General features: G+C 55.2%; 2 protein-coding genes across 2 annotated transcripts; one reads left to right on the top strand and one right to left on the bottom strand.

Moving 5' to 3' along the window:
• Positions 1-266: 266 nt before the first annotated feature.
• On the bottom strand, positions 267-8,028 carry GAS2L2 (growth arrest specific 2 like 2). The gene is made up of 6 exons (XM_090257517.1): positions 7,342-8,028; positions 5,721-5,962; positions 4,683-4,790; positions 3,509-3,605; positions 2,635-2,884; positions 267-2,130 (listed from the first exon to the last, which is right to left on the bottom strand). Exons 1-6 carry the CDS (start codon positions 7,724-7,726, stop codon positions 576-578), a joined length of 2,637 nt encoding a protein of 878 aa, XP_090113643.1. The 5' UTR covers positions 7,727-8,028; the 3' UTR covers positions 267-575.
• A 3,742-nt stretch (positions 8,029-11,770) lies between these two features.
• Positions 11,771-13,177, top strand: PGBDF (plakoglobin binding and degradation factor; the record flags this gene model as incomplete). The annotated part of the gene is made up of 2 exons (XM_090257523.1): positions 11,771-12,093; positions 12,196-13,177. Coding segments are annotated over 2 exons (771 nt in total), but the record flags the coding sequence as incomplete, so codon positions are not given.
• Between the last annotated feature and the right edge of the window lie 15 nt (positions 13,178-13,192).

Here is a 13,192-nt window from a genome sequence, read left to right as displayed (position 1 = left end):
TGATCTCAGTTCCAAACCCCAGAGCAGAGCTTTTAAGTCTCGCAGGAGCCTGTGTTGGGCGGCCCTTGCCCCTGTCCACGGTGCTGACGCACCAGCCACTTCCCGGAGACGGGCTGTGTGGGGCAGGGCTGGACTTTTTCACTCCAGCTCCCTCCCCGCGGCCCCTTCCCCTCCAGTGGGAGAATGTTTGAGGCCACACATCCCTGGCATCACTGCAGTCCTAGAGAGAGGGACTCAAGAGCTGGAGACTCAAGGACAGACCCGCATTGTTTAATAACGTAAGAGCTGTGGAAATGATGCGCATGGCCAGAGGACAGGAGTTTGGGGAGCTGCTCTGGGGGAAGGTGACAAGCAGAAGGTGGCCCCACTGCCCCTCCCCTAACTCTGGAGTTGGCACGGGAGTAATGGGTAGCCTGTTTGCTCATCTGGGCTCATTGAGTCTGTATTTGTCTTCCGACCCCTCCTGGCCATGGCCCTGTGTTGAGGGGAGGGACCTTTCCTTCCGTTCCCGCAGCTGGGAGTCCAAAGGGTACATGGGCATTCTTCTCGCAGGCTCCAGGATGAGAAGCTCCTCCTCAGACCCAGGACTCCTCCTCGGGAGGGAGTGGAACTCGATCAAGCTGCTGAGGCCCCAGACCCAAAGGTTGGGGTTTGCTCTCCATTGGAGCGACTGGCTCTTTCTTCTCCTTTCGTTCCTCTTCCTCCTCTGCCCAGGCTCCATCCACCAGGGCTGCCTTCCCTCCCTTGCTACCTAGCGCTGATGCTCTCTCCAGCCTGCCCCTAGGGGGTGCCCTGGCTGGACCCAGGTGGAGGTAGGGCAGGGGCTTCGGGATTCGTGAAGGCTGCTTCTCAGGCCTGTGGTCTTTCCGGGGCCGCATTCTGGGCCTCAGTTTCAGCTTGTAGATGGATGGTACTCTCTGGGGCTTCCGGAGTGTTCTCTTGCCCTTGCCTGGACATGCCTTGACTTTGCCAGAATTTGGGTCCAAGGGCGAAGGTGTGGGGGCCTCCAGGCTTGCAGACGGAGTAGGGACTGAGCAGCCCTGTTCTGCTTGAGCAGGGACCTTCCTCATCCCAGTGCCCTTGGCACTCAAGGTTGCCTTTGTCCTTGGTGCGCTCTCTCTGGCTCCCAGTTTCCCTTTTGAGCTTCCTGGGCCTGTGGTAACAGCCAGTTTAGGAGAGCCAGCAGGGGCAGCCTTCCAGGCTCCCATGTCTACTTTAATGAGGGGTGGCGGACCCTGAGCCAGTTCTTGAATGACTTTGTCATAAGGACCCCCAGGCTCAGGCCACCGTGCACCCAGGTTGGGGACATAGACGCCGCTACAAGGGATGAGCCCAGACCCTGGGCCCTGGGGATGAGCAGTCCCCACCTCTAGCAGCTTCATCTTGGCCAAAAGCTCCTCCTCAGGGCTATGGTAGATGGCTTGCTCCTTAGTCCCATCCAAGGTCAGGGGAGTGTACCTCCTCTCCCGGTCCTGTGGGCCCAGGCCCCGGGACTCTCCAGCTTCTGCTGTCACCCAGGTGTCTGGCTTCTGGTCCCCTCGCCTCCCTTCCACAGAGCAGTCCCCAGGTCTGGACTCAGCCAAGACTCTGGTGCCGGCCCTTAGTGGAATGGAGTTTCTCGCCAATTCTGTTGTGGAGCGACCACTTGCAGTACCTGGGGAGCTTCTTCCTGGAGTGGGAGGTCGGGCAGGGAGCAGCTGGACAGGGATCTTGGTGGGTCCTTTAACAGGGGATGGAGAACGGACAGATGCTGCCTCCCTGAGCTGGGAGGAAGCTTCCTCAACTTCACTCCAGCGTAGCTGCATGGGGCCCATCGGCTTGTCTGAACTGGAGTAATGAGGTAGGGAAGGTGGTCTTCTTGCTGGTATCCCTTTGGCAGTGGTCTCAGGGGCTCGAAGTCTCTGGGGGCTGGGGACCCTACAATGAGTCCCCCAGCTGTCTGTCTCCTCATGAACCCAAGATGTAGGAGTCCTTCCCCTGGGGAGTTCAGAGGAGTATCTGTCCTCCCTCTTCCATGAAGAGGTGCATTGTGGATCTCGGCCCATAGGGGTGCAGGAGGATTGAGGGCTGGGTGGACTGTCCCCAGCTGACAGCTGCCTCTGAGATGGGGCAAGTGGCTTCTCCTGGTACCTGAAAGGGAGAATCATAAGGCTGGCAGGGTCCTCTAATACAGTCCCCTGGCTCTAAGCAGGGATGGCCTTTCCTCAACCAGAACTCCAAGGGGGACAGACCTCATGAAGGAAACAGATCCTCCCTCCTCCTCTGTGTCTATCCAAGAGTCTTCCTTGTGGCAGACACTGTTTAACTTTATTCTCCATCTCCCTGGTCTGGACCCCGGGTTACTTCAAACCCAGCAACCACAGGTCTTGGGGGGCAGGGGAGTCTTAAGAGTCTGCCCTGCCATGAAATGGCAGAAAGACCTTGGGTAAGCCTGCTCCTTTTATGGGCCTCAACTTCCTCATCTGTGAAATGGGAGGGCTTATGAAGTAACTAAATGATCCCAAAGGTATTGGGTGAGTTTTTTTTTTTTTTTTTGTTCTGAATACCTGAGGTCTAGTTGGAGTGGGGTGGGGTTGCCTCTGAGAATGTGGTCCCCAAAGGAGAAAATGGCCCTGCCCTATCCCTCCCCTGTACCTCAGGAATGATGCTGTCTTTTTTAGGACCCCTGCCCCTGCTCCCCATTCACTGCGGGTCCTGGGGGAGGAGGCAGGGGACCTCAGCTTTCGGCTTGAAGAGGTATATGTCTTCCAGTCCACAGGGGGCAGTGGGCTCTGGGAGCGGCTGATGGTCATCGTAGGCTGTGGCTGCGAGGGCGCATCCTGCACCCTCACTTCATGCTGCACCAGTGGAACTGAGGGCTTCAGGAAGCTGCCTGGCTTGTGTGCTACCAACACAGTCCCCCAGAGAGGAAAGGAGGACAGGGTTACATTCATGCTTCTGATTCCTCTCCCACAGCTGTTTCGCACTCTACATCCCACATTAGAGACAGTGGGGCCTAGGGTGTCAGTGACAGTGACAGTGACGGTGACAGCACCAGTGCCAGAATTTCCTTATAGGGGTTTAGGGGATGAAATCTGGTCAGGTGGCTCAGCAGGGGAACTTGTTTAAAGCTGTGTTTGTATTGCCAGTCCACACATTTTACTTAGGTTGCATGCTTATGTGTGAGTTTGAGGTGCTGATGGAGATTATTTGAAGAATAAAGACCCTTTCAGGTCATGCTTGGGGTCATCACCGTGGACATCAGAGCCAGACCTAAGCCCAGCCAAGAGGCACCCTGACCAAACGTTGATTCTCTGGGTGTTGGCGCCATCTTGTGTCCAGAATTGGTATCGCATGATGCCTGCTCCCCTTTCCTTCTAGGGCTGAGGGAGCACCACACCTGTACCTTCTATAGCATCTTCCCTTCTCCACACACCCCTCCACACCTCTTGCCCCTGGACGTCAAACCTACCTCCCGCTTTCGGCCTCCCAACCCAGAGCACAGAAAGGAGACTCTCAAGGGACTCACACAGGGAAGTACACCGGCAGGGGTCGTGTTTGTCCAGATAATGGCTGAGTGTGTCCCAGCCGCCCCCCACACGCACCATGACATGGTTCCGGAGGACCTGCAGAGGGCAAGGGTAAGATTCAGGGCAAAGTGTAGAGGGTCCCCTCTTTCTGGACCAGGCTGCGGTCTTCCAGCTCATACCCCCATTCATGTACATATGCACATGCAAATACTCCCCTGCACACATGTGTAGTTGGGAGTGTTTGAGTCTTTGCCGTGATGGGCATCAGATAACATGTGTTGTCAAGGGTGGAGCCAGGCTGACAAACAGAAAGTTGCCCCAGAACGAGACAAGGGATCTCACAAGCATTGTGTAGTCCGGCCCCAGAGCCCTCTCTTCACTGTCAAGGGACCCCCCTGCACATGCTTGTATTAGAAATGGGGCCCTGTCTTTGCTCTGTACTGCGTGTGTCAAAGAATCCAGGGGACTCTGAGCCCCACTCCATTCTGGGTCACATAGTCTCTCCAGGCTTCCATTTCCCCAGTAAAGGTGGGGCCACAATTCCTTGCCCCAGCCTGCTTCACAGGGATGTTGGCTCAGGGTCTGGGTCAGGGCTCACGGAACTGGCTCTGCGCCCAGGTGTGGCCTGTGCCGTGAAGGGCTTGCCCATGACCCTGAGCTGCTGGCCACACCTTTGGGTACAGATTGTTTCTGCAGAGGAAGAGCCAGGTATGAGGCGTGGGAGGCACATTTCAGCTCATGCTACTGCTCACTCTGCAGAATGTACCAACTCAGTCACCCAAGGGGTGAACTAGGAGGTCCATGTGGCTGGCTCATGCACTGAACAGAACCTTGGGGTTCTCAAGCTCCTTGCTCTGACTAAGCCTGTTGCTGGAGTGGAGGTGATGGAAATAAGGAGCACCCTTCATACTCCACTTCTGCTTGGGACCCCTGAGAATTAGGCTGAGTTGGAGACAGATAGTGGGGGGTTGTTCTGGCTGCCCTAATGGGATCAGGGGATAGGCTTGCCAACTTTGTGAGGAATCTTTTAGAATTTTTCCAGGGAGAGAAGGCAAACCCCAAGGGGTGACTATTGACTTCCTGACCTTGCCTTCAGGCCTGGGCAGGGTCTCATGGAAGGAAACCCTCGTCTGCTGATCCTGGGGGCCCTTCTCCCTCAGTCCCAGCACTTACCCGGATAAAAATGAGGGTGTTGGAGTCCCCCACGCGGTACTTCCCTTCAGACACCTTGACCACGGAGAACTGAACTGGGCATGTGCAGTGGCTCACAAGGTTCTGAACCTGTGGGCAGTGAGCATGAGTTCAGCCCTTCCTCTGCACATGTGCCCCAGGTCCCCACCACCTATGCTAGGTAAAGCCCAATTGAGGGGTCCGGGGTGCCTGGCCCCAGAGCCATCAATTGGCTGCTTCCCGCATGCATCCTGGACCAGGGACCGAACCCACAATCCAGGCATGTGCCCCAATCAGGAATCGAACCTGCAACCTTTCAGTGTAAGGGACCACGCTCCAACCAACTGAGCCACACCAGCCAGGGCGGAGTAGGGGAGAATTTTAATGACCCAGCTGATGAAGGTGGTGGAACGTAAAGGTGAAGGAGGTGGGCCTTGGAATCCGATAGGCTGTGACAGGTCCCGATTCCACTGTAATAGGCCTTGGGCAAGTTACGAAACCTCCCTGACCCCAATTCCTTGCTGGTAGAATGGGGTTCATCACAATGAGAGCTAACTGCGGTGACCTGCCCCCTCCGCCAGACAGGGTCCTGAACACTTCACATGCACTTTAATATCTAATACTCATGTCAGTCAGAGAAGCCAGGTACTGCTACCGTCCCCACGCCACAGAAAGAGGAGACACAGAGGTTACATGATTTGCCCAGTCACACCGCTGGGAAGCAGCGGAACTCAGACTTGATCCAGGGTGTCAGAGACGGTGCCAGGGTCTGCGTTCTGAAAACACTGTCTCACGGGGGGCTAAATGCGAGCGGTGTAGAATACTGGATTTGTAATAAAAACATAATAAGCGGCTTAGCTACTATTATCTGTGATTATGGTTGAGGCTCAGAGTGAGACAGGACTTAAAGCCATGCAGAGGATTAGTGTTGGGGTCGGAACTAGAGTTCAAGAAAGGGCGGCCAGGCGGGGCAGGAGTGGGAGGGGAGGGAGGACGGGGCCCAGGAAGGCGGGGCCTTAAGAGGGAGTACCGAGCGCCCACCATCTGGTCCAGGTTTCGGAAGTGGCAGGGCCGGCGCCTGGGGGGCGCGGGCGGCGGGGGGTCGGGCGGGGGCAGGGCCAGCTCTTGCCGCAGCTCCTCGTCGATCTCGTCCTCCAGATGCACCAGGGTGGGCGCCGCGACCCCGAAGCGCCAAGCACGGCGGCCAAGCTCCAGCAAACACAGCACCACATTCTTCACGTTCTTGCGCAGCACCAGGTCCTCCGTCTCGAACATCAACACCTCTGGCAACGGGGCGAGGGGGTACAGGGAGGGGTAGGCAGCCTGAGGCCCCTGCTGACCTTCCCGGAGCCCAGGGGGTGAGAGAGCCCTGGGCCCATCCCTGGATGTAGGGGTGGGGGGTGCCAGGCACAGGAGGAAGTCTGACTCAGGATCCCAAGTGCAGCCAGCCTCACGAGGGGTCTGTGCAGAACCGCTCAGGCACTGACTGTAGTCAAGGTGGCCCTTCTAACAGGAGAGGTCGGGGATGGGAAGAGGTGACACAGCCAAGCAGAGGAACCTGGGGCCTGGCTGTGAGAGAAGGACTAACCCCCACTCAGTTGCCAGGATGGGTCCAGGAGCAAGAAGCAGTTTGTTCTGCCTCGGCCTCTCACCTCCGCTATCTGCCAGCCCAGGTGTAACCAGGCAGGGCTGAGTACCGGCTCTGCAGCCTGACTGCCAGGGATCCCTGACATTCCCACCACCAGCTGTGTGACCTTGGGCTAGTCCCTGAGCCTCAGTCTTCTCTTCTGCAAAATGGGGATAGAGTCTGTTTCATGGCATTGTTGTGAGGATAGTTGTTAGTGATTGCAGACCAAGTCCAGCACATAATAAGTGCTTGATAAAACACTAGCTTTGCTCCCTGCTCCAGTCCAGCCCCTCACTGCCTTGCCACCAGCCAGTAGCCCAGCCTAACCCTCCCGTCTGACTCAAACCTGCTGCCTTTGGCCTAGAGGATGTCACAACATGTAGCTCCATCTGACCCCTCCCTAATATCCCATGCTTCCACCCCTGCTTCCTCACCGTCTACCCCAGCCCTGTGCCCTCACCCACCACAGCTTCTCCCAGTCACCAAACAATGTTGCCCCTGCTGTTCCCTGTTTAGAAGTCCCTTTCCCCCCCCAAACTTCTGTTTATGCCTCAAGACTCAGCTCAAATGTCCTTCTTCTATGTGGCATCTCTCTGCCCTCACATCCCACCGCATCAGGGAGATGTTTGCTCCCCTGGCCCCAGCACACACACCGCTCCTCTGAGCTTTCAGCACACCAGGCTGTAACGGGTGTGTCTACTCACTCATCCGTCTCCTCTCCTAGACCATGCACTGCTCGGGCACTGGGTGTCAGTGCTCTCTGTCCTCAGTGCCCAGCACGGTGCTTTCCGCAAAGGAGAGAGGTACTCGGTGTGTGTTTGTTGAATGAACGAATCATTCAATGAACAAACACATTTATTTACTGAGGATTTACTGTGAGACAGGGAAGCTGAAGAATGAAAAGGGATGAGCTGGCCCAAGGCAAATCTGGAAGGAGGACCCTGGCTTTAACCCTCCATGCAGCCTGGGCCTCAGAGAGGAGGTGGATGCCCCACAAGGTAAAGGTCTGGGCGAGGGGAGGTCCTGGGTAGGTACCTTGGATGCCCATCTCCTTGCGACACCACTGGATGAAGTTGGAGACGTTGTCCCGGGCCTGGAAGGAGCCTGGCTGGGCAGCTCCATTGCAGGAAACCCCAGCCCGAGGCATGGGAATCCTTCGGGCTCGGGCCGGTGCCTCGGCCAGGAAGGCCATGGCAGCCTCGGTGATGGCATTGGCATGCCGGCACAGCACCAGGCCCGTCTCCAGTGCCTGCAGGAAGTTGGCTGCTCTGATGTCCAGCCCATAGAGATCCCGAAGCCACTCAGCCAGGTCCTCCTTCATGGCTTCCAAGTACTGCTCGCTGGACTTAAAGGGCCGGATGCTGCACACCGGAGGCCCCCGGGTCTCAGGCCTCCTCCCACGTCCCTCAGGCTGGGACATGGCTTGACCCTTAGCAGGGGAGGAGGTGGGCACCTCTTCTCTCCTGCTGTTTGTTCTTCACTCTTGTCACCTGCTGAGTCTTGGCTGGTTCTCCCTGATTCCTGGTTCCCCTCTGAGAGCCTCAGGTTCAGGCTCTGCTACTTGCCACTGGCTTCAGCCGCCTCCACTAGGCCGGCCAGGCCCCTGCCCTACCCCCTCTCCCCGACATTTCTCAGTCTCTGCCAGAACTTTCCCTACTTGGTGGCCCTGCAGTGACCTCAGACCCTTTGCCACCTGCCAGGATGAATGGAAATGAGGACACTCCTATCTCCCCCTTGGGCTGGACAGGGCGCTCTGGCTGCCTCCCACCCCACCCCCCGACAGCCAGCCAGCCAGCCAGCTAGCCGGGTGGCAGTGGGGCCTCTCCACTCTGCCTTCCTCTCCTCTCCTCTCCTCTCCTTGGAGACGTGGCTGCTACAAACACTGCCTGTTAACCCTTCCTGGCCGGCGAGGACTGCCCTGCAGAGCCCGCCCTGGAGCCGGGAGGAAAGGTGGAGTTGAGCACAGTGGGGGTTTCTAGGGGATTGGGGGGCAGGAAAGGCAGGGCCAGGGGCTGCTGTGCCCCTTGGTGCTTAGGGGGCCCTGTAGAATGGGGATTACTAGACAGTGATAGAGTCTAAAGACACCAATTTAGCCCTGGACACTTTGCTAAATCCCTCTGTGACATTCTTAGGCTACCCAGCCTCTCTGTGCCTTAGTTTTCTCAACTGTGAAATGGGAATAATAATATCTACCTTTCTGGGGTGTTGTGAGCTGAGGAATAAAGGTATTATGTTTGTGGCCCTGACTGGGGTGGCTCAGCGGGTTGCACATTGTCCCACAAACCAAAAGATCGCCAGTAGGGTTCCTGGTCAGGGCCCATGCCTGGGTTGCAGGCTAGGCCCCCCGGTTGGAGGCATGCGAGAGGCAGCTGATCGATGTTTCTCTCCTCTCTTTCTCCTTCCCTACCCCTCTCTCTAAAAATAAATAAATAAAATGTATAATATATGTGGAAAGTGTCAGACTATAAGGACACACACACTCAGGACCGGGTAGGTCCTGGGTCTTGGTGATCCTCCCAGCACCCGTGTCTATGCACCATGGTCCCCGCTGTCCCTGGAGAATCTGGGCATCCCAGACTCTAACCACAGGCTCCCTCTGGAGTGGGCTATCAGTCATAGTACCCTACCCCAGGGCCGCAGCAACACAGTCATTCAACAAGTGTGTCTTGAGTACCTACTGTGTGCCAGGCACTGTGTAGGCCTAAATATTGAGCAATAAGTGAGGCCCCTGACCTCATGGGCCTGCTTACATATTAGTGGGTGATAAATACCAGGGAGCAAACAAAAGGACTGAAGAAGATGGGTGTGTGTGTTGAATTGTATATAAGATGGTCAGGAAAAGCCTCACGGGTGTGATGGTATTGAATGGAGACCTGAGAGAAGCAAGGGAGCAGGACCTCCAGGTATCTGGGGGAAGGGCAGTCGGGCAGAGGGAAGTTTTAGCCAGTGCAAAACCTCCGGGCAGGAGCCTGCTCGGCATGTTCCAGGAATAGCAGAGAGAGGTGGGCTCTGAGGCAGAGAGGAAATGGGGTCTCAGATTATGCAGGGCTTTTCTTTCTCTTTCAGAAGGGAAGTTTCCTTCTTTTTTAAAAAACATGACAGTTCAAGATCTTTAAAATTTTTTGTAAATATGTTTATTGATTTTAGAGAGAGACACACACACTTCAATATGAGAGAGAAACATCCATTGGTTGCCTCCCATACTCACCCTGGTTGGGCATCAAACTCATAACCTAGGTGTGTGCTCTGACTGGGAATCAAACCCCCAAACTTTTGGTGTATGGGATGATGCTTCAACCGTTTGAGCCATACCATCCAGGGCTCAATTACCTTCTTTTTTTTTTCAAATGATTTTTTGGTATGTTTTATTGATTATGCTGTTACAGTTGTCCCAATTTCTTTCCCCTTTGCTCCCCTCCACCCAGCAACCCCCTCCTCCAGCAGTAGCCCCCCCACCCCAATCCATGTCCATGGGTCATGCATATAAGCTCTTCTCAACATCCCCCTGCCCACTCTTCACCCTCTTACTATGCCTCTTAATTCCTGTACCATTTCCCTCCCTTTTCCCCTTCCCCCTCCCAGCTGACCTCCCCCCACATGCTCCCCATACCTATGATTCTGTTTCCACTCTGTCTGTCTGCTTAGTTTGCCTTTGTTTCCATTCCCTAGCTTCTGTTGTTGGTAGTTGTGATACTGTTTTCACTTTAATGTTCATAGTTTCAATCTTCTTTTTCTTAAATAAGTCCCTTTAACATTTCATATAATAATGGCTTGGTGATGATGAACTCCTTCATCTTTACCTTGTCTGGGAAGCACTTCATCTGCCCCTCCATTCTGAATGATAGCTTTGTTGGGTAGAGTAATCTTGGTTGTAGATCCTTGCTTTTCATCACTTTGAATATTTCCTGCCAGTCCCTTCTTGCCTGCAGAGTCTCTTCTGAGAAATCAGCTGACAGTCTTATAGACACCCTTTTGTAGGTAACTCTCCTCTTCTCTCTTGCTGCTTTTAAGATGATCTCTTTATCCTTAACCTTTGGCATTTTAATTATGATGTGTCTTGGTGTGGTCCTCCCTGGGTCTAGTTTGTTTGGGACTCTATGCTTCCTGGACCCTTATGTCCATTTCCTTCCACAAATTAGGGAAGTTTTCCTTCATTATTTTTTCACATAATTTTTCAATTTCTTGTTCTCCCTCTTCACCTGGCTGACTATGTCTTCTTTATTTCTTTGCTGAACTTCCCTGTAGTTTCAATTTTCTGGGTTTTTTTTTTTCTTTTTCTTTTTGTTTTGTTTTGAAGTGGTTGTAAATTCCTTTTCAGTTGTGAGGAGACACAGAGTGTGTATTTACACCTCCATCTTGGCTGGTCAATTACCTTCTTTAGACATCAAGACATGATTGTTGTACCCATGTTATAGATGAGGAAACAAGAAAATCAGGGTGGGAAGGAGGCCTTAGTTCCTCACTTATACGATCCCCTTCACAGGGTTGACTGAGTATCCTCATGACATGGCAGCTGGGTTTCCTCTGAGCTTAGGCAGTGATCTGGAAGCAGGTGAAGTGGGGAGCAGGGTTGAGGAAGGCCAGGGATAGGACAGAAAGGGGAGGAGAGAAAATAATGATACAAATAAACAATGCTTTAAGTGGTTTCTGTGGGCCAGGTAAAGTGGTACCATACCACAACATCTGGCTTACAGGTGAAGAGACTGAGGGTCAGGAAGATAGCATGCTGAATGTCAGACACCTTTTATATTTATGTGCTAGAGCTGGGATCTGAACCCTGTCTACTAGGGGCAAAAGCCACGCTCTATTGTTATTAATGCCTTTTCATGAGGGAAGGTAGGGAACATCTGGATTTTGAGTGCTTTTGGAGGCTCTAGAAAAGGCAGCTATTCCTGAATGGAACCCTATGGGCAGGTGAGGTTGTAGCCTCGCCCTTTGTGATCCAACAGATGCCCTAGAGACCAGACCAAGTTCTATGGATTCTGGCTACTCCCTCTTAGCCCAGGCTCTGATCAGAAGAGGGCAGCACAGCCTTGGGAAGGATGGATAAGCACGGTGAGTGAGGATGGAGGCAGGGTGGGGCCAGAGGACAAGGTCTCCTGACTGCAGGGTGGACTATCCAGCTCATCATCAGAGTAGAAGTCAGCCTTTTTAAAAAAAAATTTTTTATTATACCCATCTGTGTACAAACTCTCTCCTTTCTCTTTCCTGAATATTCTTGATATGTTTCCTCTTCTTTACCTCCTGTTGTTCAGACTTTTTTCTGGCCTGGATCACTGTAATGACTCCTAAGTGGGTCTCCCTCTGTCAGAGGGAACATCCCAGAACACAACTCTGAGCATGTCCCTACATCAGAATGTTCAGTGGCTTCCCACTGCTAAAGGGCCACGTGACTCTTGGGGGAGGGCGGGGAGTTGGGTTGTGCACAACAGAGTACCCAGGGACAGTGAGCCTGCACTGACCTCTCCGCCCGCCCGCAGGCGTGAAGACCCCCTTGTGGAAGAAGGAACTACAGGAGACCGGGGTCAGGGAGGAGGAGGCAGCGGAGGAGAGCTCGGAGGAGGAAGACAAGGGGAGTCCGTCGCAGGAGGGCGCGGCCGAGGGCGAGGCGGAGTGCGGGGAGGCGGAGGGCGGCGAGGGCCGCGAGCGGGGCTCGGTGTCCTACTGCCCGCTGCGCCAGGAGTCGAGCACCCAGCAGGTGGCGCTGCTGCGGCGCGCGGACGCCGGCTTCTGGGGCTGGCTCCTGCCCTTGGCGCGGCTCGGCGGCCCGACTGCCCCCGCCGACAGGTGAGAGAGGGCGCGGCCCTCCTCCCACAGGACAGACCGACGCAGGCACCCCAGGCGGGAGGGGACTTCACGGTGCACTGAGCGCCAGGTCCCCGTCCGCAGGAAGCGGAGCCTCCCGGAGGAGCTGTGCGTGTTGCAGACAAGGCGGCGACCGCTACGCGGCGGCGGCTGTGCGCGCTGCGAGATCCTTTTTTGCAAGAAATGTGGGAATCTGCACAGCAACCCGGCCTACGTAGCGCACTGCATTCTGGAGCACTCGGATCTGGGTGAGGCGCGGGCTTCGAGCGGGAGCCCCCGCTCAAAGGCTTTGTGCTCTCCATTCTCGCCTGACCCAAGGCTCCCCAAAACTTTCTCCCGTCCCCTGACGCCGAGCGCTCTCCAGCACATCCCACCCAGAGCTGCCCCTTCTCAAGAGCTGCTCTCCGGGAGCGCCCCACCCCACCCCCACCTCAGGCAAGCAGGCCCACCGTCTATGTGGCGGTCCCACCTGTCATCTATCGCCCATCCAATGCAGAACCCAACGTCACCTGGAGCTCCATTCTTTCCGTAGAGCTACTGGGGGCTCCCGTCCCCTGGCAGCACCCAGTGCCTACTGCCCACCTGACTCGCGTCCCCTGGCACAGCCTCACACTCATCCGTTGCGTATTTCAGGTCCTTCTGGCCCGCCGGGCAGAAGCATGCCTAGAGAAAATAACCTCCAGGATCTCTCACCCCTCTGAGAAACCTGCTCCTTCTCTCAGTCATTCAATAAAGCTGTAGGCAAAGTGCTAGTGCCTTGAGGTGGGGGCGAGGCGGCTGTGGTGAGGTTGATGAAATTTACCCTCCTTCCCCTCTGCAGAGGTTCACGCCAGAGCGAAAAGGGCACGCGGAGAGCCTCCTCCCTCCTCCCTCAGCCTCCCCCAGGACAGGGCAGAGCAAAGCAAAGCACGTGCATCCAAGGGCAGTCAAAGGCCATTCTCCCCACTGCGCAGAAAAATAAAAGAAAAAACTAAGGCACAGGGCCAGGAATGCCGGGGAGGAGCTGAGGGCTAAACCTTGCCAAACCATTCTCCCGGTCCCCTGGAAGCCCGGGTCTGGCTGAGGTCAATGGTGTACAGAT

Source organism: Furipterus horrens, unplaced genomic scaffold, assembly GCF_987537825.1.
Source record: "Furipterus horrens unplaced genomic scaffold, mFurHor1.1.pri manual_scaffold_11, whole genome shotgun sequence".
In the NCBI taxonomy this organism is placed as follows: Eukaryota; Metazoa; Chordata; class Mammalia; order Chiroptera; family Furipteridae; genus Furipterus; species Furipterus horrens.
This window is presented reverse-complemented; position numbering and strand designations above follow the sequence as displayed.

Bases quoted from the DNA above. Each gene is read 5' to 3' on its own strand.
- GAS2L2 (XM_090257517.1), bottom strand. From the start codon at position 7,726: ATGTCCCAGCCTGAGGGACGTGGGAGGAGGCCTGAGACCCGGGGGCCT. The intron at 4,791-5,720 runs GTGGGCGCTCGG...CACTGCCCACAG, and splicing joins TCCGAAACCTGGACCAGATG to GTTCAGAACCTTGTGAGCCA. The intron at 2,131-2,634 runs GTACAGGGGAGG...TCTCCCTTTCAG, and splicing joins AAGACAGCATCATTCCTGAG to GTACCAGGAGAAGCCACTTG.